Source organism: Condylura cristata, unplaced genomic scaffold, assembly GCF_000260355.1.
Source record: "Condylura cristata isolate star-nosed mole 26May11 unplaced genomic scaffold, ConCri1.0 scaffold00023, whole genome shotgun sequence".
Lineage (NCBI taxonomy): Eukaryota > Metazoa > Chordata > Mammalia > Eulipotyphla > Talpidae > Condylura > Condylura cristata.
This window is the reverse complement of record NW_004567124.1, coordinates 25,639,131-25,643,252: the sequence shown is the minus strand read 5'-3', so window position 1 is coordinate 25,643,252 and position 4,122 is coordinate 25,639,131. Positions and strand designations below refer to the sequence as shown.

Sequence of the window (4,122 nt, the reverse complement as noted above, 5' to 3'; positions counted from 1 at the left end):
TTCTTTTTTTTTTTTTAAAGATTTATTTATTCATTCATACAGAACTGGGGTACAGGCCAGAGATGCGGAGGGTAAGGGGATTCACCAGAGACACAGCGGGGAGCAGAACAGGTAGACCAACGAAGTACACTGCTGAGGGAAGCAGCGGGCCAGTCAGGAGAGGTCTGCCACGCCATGTGGATCGCCACGCCATGTGGATCTCCACGCCATGTGGATCTCCTCGCCATGTGGATCTCCTCTGGGGCAGGCGGGAATTGAACTCATGTGGAAGTGGCTTAAGCTTCTTAGTGCTGTGCTTTAACTTGCTGCACCACCAGGGAGGGCCCAAGTAAATAAATCTTTAAAAAAAAAAATACGGGGTGATTTGGTGATGGGAAACCCGGGGGGATTACAATTGAGATGAAAAAAAAAATGTGCAAAATGATGTAAAAATAAACTTTTAATAATAAAAAAAAATACATAACACGACAAATCCAGAGGTTGAAAAAAATAGTTACATGAGAAGAGTGGTTTAATTTAAAGGAAATATATGGAGGAAGCCATACCTACACAAAAAAACTCCAGGATGACTCAAGGTAAGATTAGCTTTATTAAATCCCATTCTTTAGTAAAAAATAGCTTTTCTGTCACTCTTTGTTACCAGAAGGCTTCACCCTTGCATGTTAAATAAAGCAAATTAGAATTTTCTCCAGTTTAAAACATGTTTAAAGGAAAATATCCTATAAGCAGTGTGCTAGCTACATCTAAACCAAATTAACTCCTCTATACACCTCTGTGATTTGTCATCTTTGTATTGTGTTACCATGAAGGTTAGTGCACAGCTCCTCCCACCCATTTGCAGGACAACTAGAATGAGATCTAAAAATGTAATTTGATCCTGTCAGAGGCACCCTTAAAATTTTCCAAAATCTTAGCCATTCTCGGGATTAAAACATCTTTCAGGGGTCAAATTAGGTATCTGCACCTTCTGGTTTCTGGTCCCTTTGGAATTGACAGGCCACCTTTACCAGCCTCAAAGAATTTCTGTACATGTTCCGTCTACTACCTTTTACACATCTCTCAAACTGCCACAGAAATTTCTCATTAAAAAAAAAAAAGATCTTGCCTAATCTCCAGGCCAAGTAATTTAATTGCTACATGTGCTTGTAGCTTGTTCAGGGCAAGTAATTTAATTGCTACATGTGCTTGTACCTTGTAACCACATTCCTTTACTTCAAAGCTCTTGTTTGGTTACTTAAATATCCATCTCTGACTGAATTATAAGACATGTAAGTATAATGTGGTTGTATTGCTCAATTTCTATCCCTTGCAGCTAGTAAAATACCTTATATTTCTTAATAATATGTTAAGTTCTTGAGTCAAAGTGCTACATAAAATAAGCAAAAAGTGTTTTGATGGTGTTTTATCATTACTTTCATCATCACCCTTATGTTTAGGTACCCTTATGTTAAGCTTACAACTAAAAAGAGAAAGATAAATTGTATGTTTTCCAGTCAACTTACTGAATATTATCTATAGAATGTATTTTCCCAGTTTCTCAGTATTCACTGCTATTCCATATAGAAATAATTGTAGTATAAAAACTTAATTTTCAGACTAATAGTCTTGACACTTAATTCCTAAATTTGCAAGCAATGTTTTCAGAATTATGAAATTGTTAACTTAGCCAAAAAGAGCTAAGGTAAAAAGCTCTGTAACCAAGATAGACAGACAAGTCTGTAGTTATTTTATCTTGTAAAAAAAGTTTCCCAGATAATTTAAAAGATTAGCCCAAAAAGAAACAAAATACATGCAATTCCCATTTTTGAAGATGATCTTGAGGCCTGGTCAAACAGCATTTGTTGAAGAGAACAATATGGCCTGACCCTCATACTCAAGCTTTGGTTGTGCATCAGTTTTGTGGCGTAGACTTGTCATGAGTCACTTCCTTCAGAATCTTCATCAGTGAATTCAGGTGAGTGTGTGTTAACATTATCTTCTCTTTTAACTAGGAAGAGAAATTTGTAGATAGTCCACAGAATCTTAACTGTCAGTTTGCTGGTTCTTAGAAACCACTTTAAATTTAAGCTGGTGACTGGGAGCTGGCAATGTCTCAAAACATTTCTTAAATATACTGTTTAATTTCTGAGAAATTTAAAAAAACCAAGAGCACAATAATATCCTCAGATACAAAGTTTCAGTGAAAATGTTTGCAGTCATTGTTATCACTACTATTACCCACTTCTACCTCTTACTACCAGGTTTAAACTCTAAAAGTTGGAAGATAAGAATAAAGTGGGGTAAGGGAGCTTATGGAGAATAAAGCATCAAGTCTTCCCCTCCTTTTCCAGTAGCAAGAATCTATTTTTCCCCAACCCTTTGTTCACTATAACAAAATGCCTTATTTTTTTTTTTTTCAGATTATTTATGCATACAGAACTGGGCATACATACAGGCCAGAGGTATAGGGACAGTAAGAGGATTCAGCAGAGACAGAGTGGGAGCAGTGGATGAGACAGGAAAGGTCTACCGCGCCATGTGGGTCACCTCCAGGGCAGGGATCAAACTTAACAGTGAAGTGGCTGAAGCTAGCTTGCAGTGCTGCCTCCTAACCTGTTGTGCCATTATGGAAGGCCTCTTATTTTAAAATTTTTAAGTAGCTCTGGTTGTCAGGTTTAGAATGTGTTTATTGTAATTAGATCATTTCCAATTCTTTCAGCTTCGAAAAGCTTATCTAGAAACACATTTAATGCTGTCACTTGGTATACAACATGTACTTAAGATTAAAAATTTTCAGGGCCCTCCTGGGTTCAGGTGGCACAATGGGTTAAAGCACAGCACAGCAAAGCCAGCCACAACCACTTCAGCATAAATTTGATCCCCCACCAGGGAGGTGATGCACATTGCAGGGTCTCTCCTGTCTTGACCTTTCCTGTCTTGCCCGCTGCTCTGCCTGTTCTGCTCCCCACTATGTCTCTGGTGAATCCTCTCACCACCCCTGCACCTCTGGCCTGTACCCCAGTTCTGTACACATATATAAATAAATCTAAAAGAAAGATTCAAAGTTATCAGGGAATACAGAATCATAGATAAAAAAGCCTTCCAATATTATTTCTACATAATTTGCACAGTATACTAACCCTACTTTCTATAATCCAAGAATACTCAAAATTCGTCTGGAAATTTTGCTTATAACAAGTAACTTATTAATCTTATTGGACTGTGCTTAGATAATAAATTATTTTTCCATTGCTACTTTCAAAATTTTTGTCTCATCAAAAATTTCATGGGTATGTCAACATATAAGTTGCTGCATTTATCCTTCCTGGTTCTGTTGTTTTTAGATACATAGATCATTTTGACATACATTTTTCATCAAATTTAAGAAGTTGTCAGTGATTATTTCTTTGAATTTTGTTGTTTGCTTCTCTCTCCTTTTGGTGTTTCCATTGCCAAAGCATATTTAGGTATATTTGATGGTGTCCAATAGGCTTCATTTTTCTTGATTCTCTTTTTTGTTTTTAATGCAGTTTTAAAATTTTTATGTATCTATTTTCTTGCATAGAAGAACTGGGGTATAGACCAGAGGTGTGGGGGATAAGAGGATTCACCAGAGACAGAGTGGGGAGCAAAACAGGTTTATCTATTGAAATATACCGCTGAGGGGATCAGCAGGAGAGGAAAGCTCTGCTATGCCACATTTGGGTTAGCTACTTGGCCTGGAACTGAACTTAGGCTGTAGTGGGACAGTGGTGACATTTTACCAGTAGGCCACCAGGAATTTCCTCTTCATTCTTTTTTCTCTCTTCCTTAGCATACATAATTTTATCTAGTTATATCCAAGTTCATTGATTCTTTGACCAGTTCAAATCTGTTGGTGAACTGGTGAGCTCCTCTAATAAATTTATTACAGTTGTATTTTTCAATTCCAGGATTTCCATTTGGTTCTTTTTTATAATTTCCCTTTAGGAATATCCTCTATTTGATGAGATATTGTTATCATACTTCCCATTCTTTTTTTTTTTTTTTTTAAGATTTATTTATTTGGTCCTCCCTGGTGACGCAGCGGGTTAAAGCACTGCACTAAGAAGCTAAAGCCACTTCCGCATGAGTTCGATTCCCGCCTGCCCCGGAGGTGACCAC

General features: G+C 37.2%; 1 protein-coding gene across 1 annotated transcript in view; it reads right to left on the bottom strand.

Annotated features, from left to right (window-relative positions):
- Positions 1 to 1,891: 1,891 nt before the first annotated feature.
- OIP5 (Opa interacting protein 5) overlaps positions 1,892 to 4,122 on the bottom strand; it is an 11,510-nt gene continuing 9,279 nt past the window's right edge. The window contains exon 5 of the mRNA XM_004687557.1: positions 1,892 to 1,987. Within this exon, the coding sequence (XP_004687614.1) occupies positions 1,892 to 1,987 (96 nt within the window). The remainder of the gene's footprint in view (positions 1,988 to 4,122) is intronic.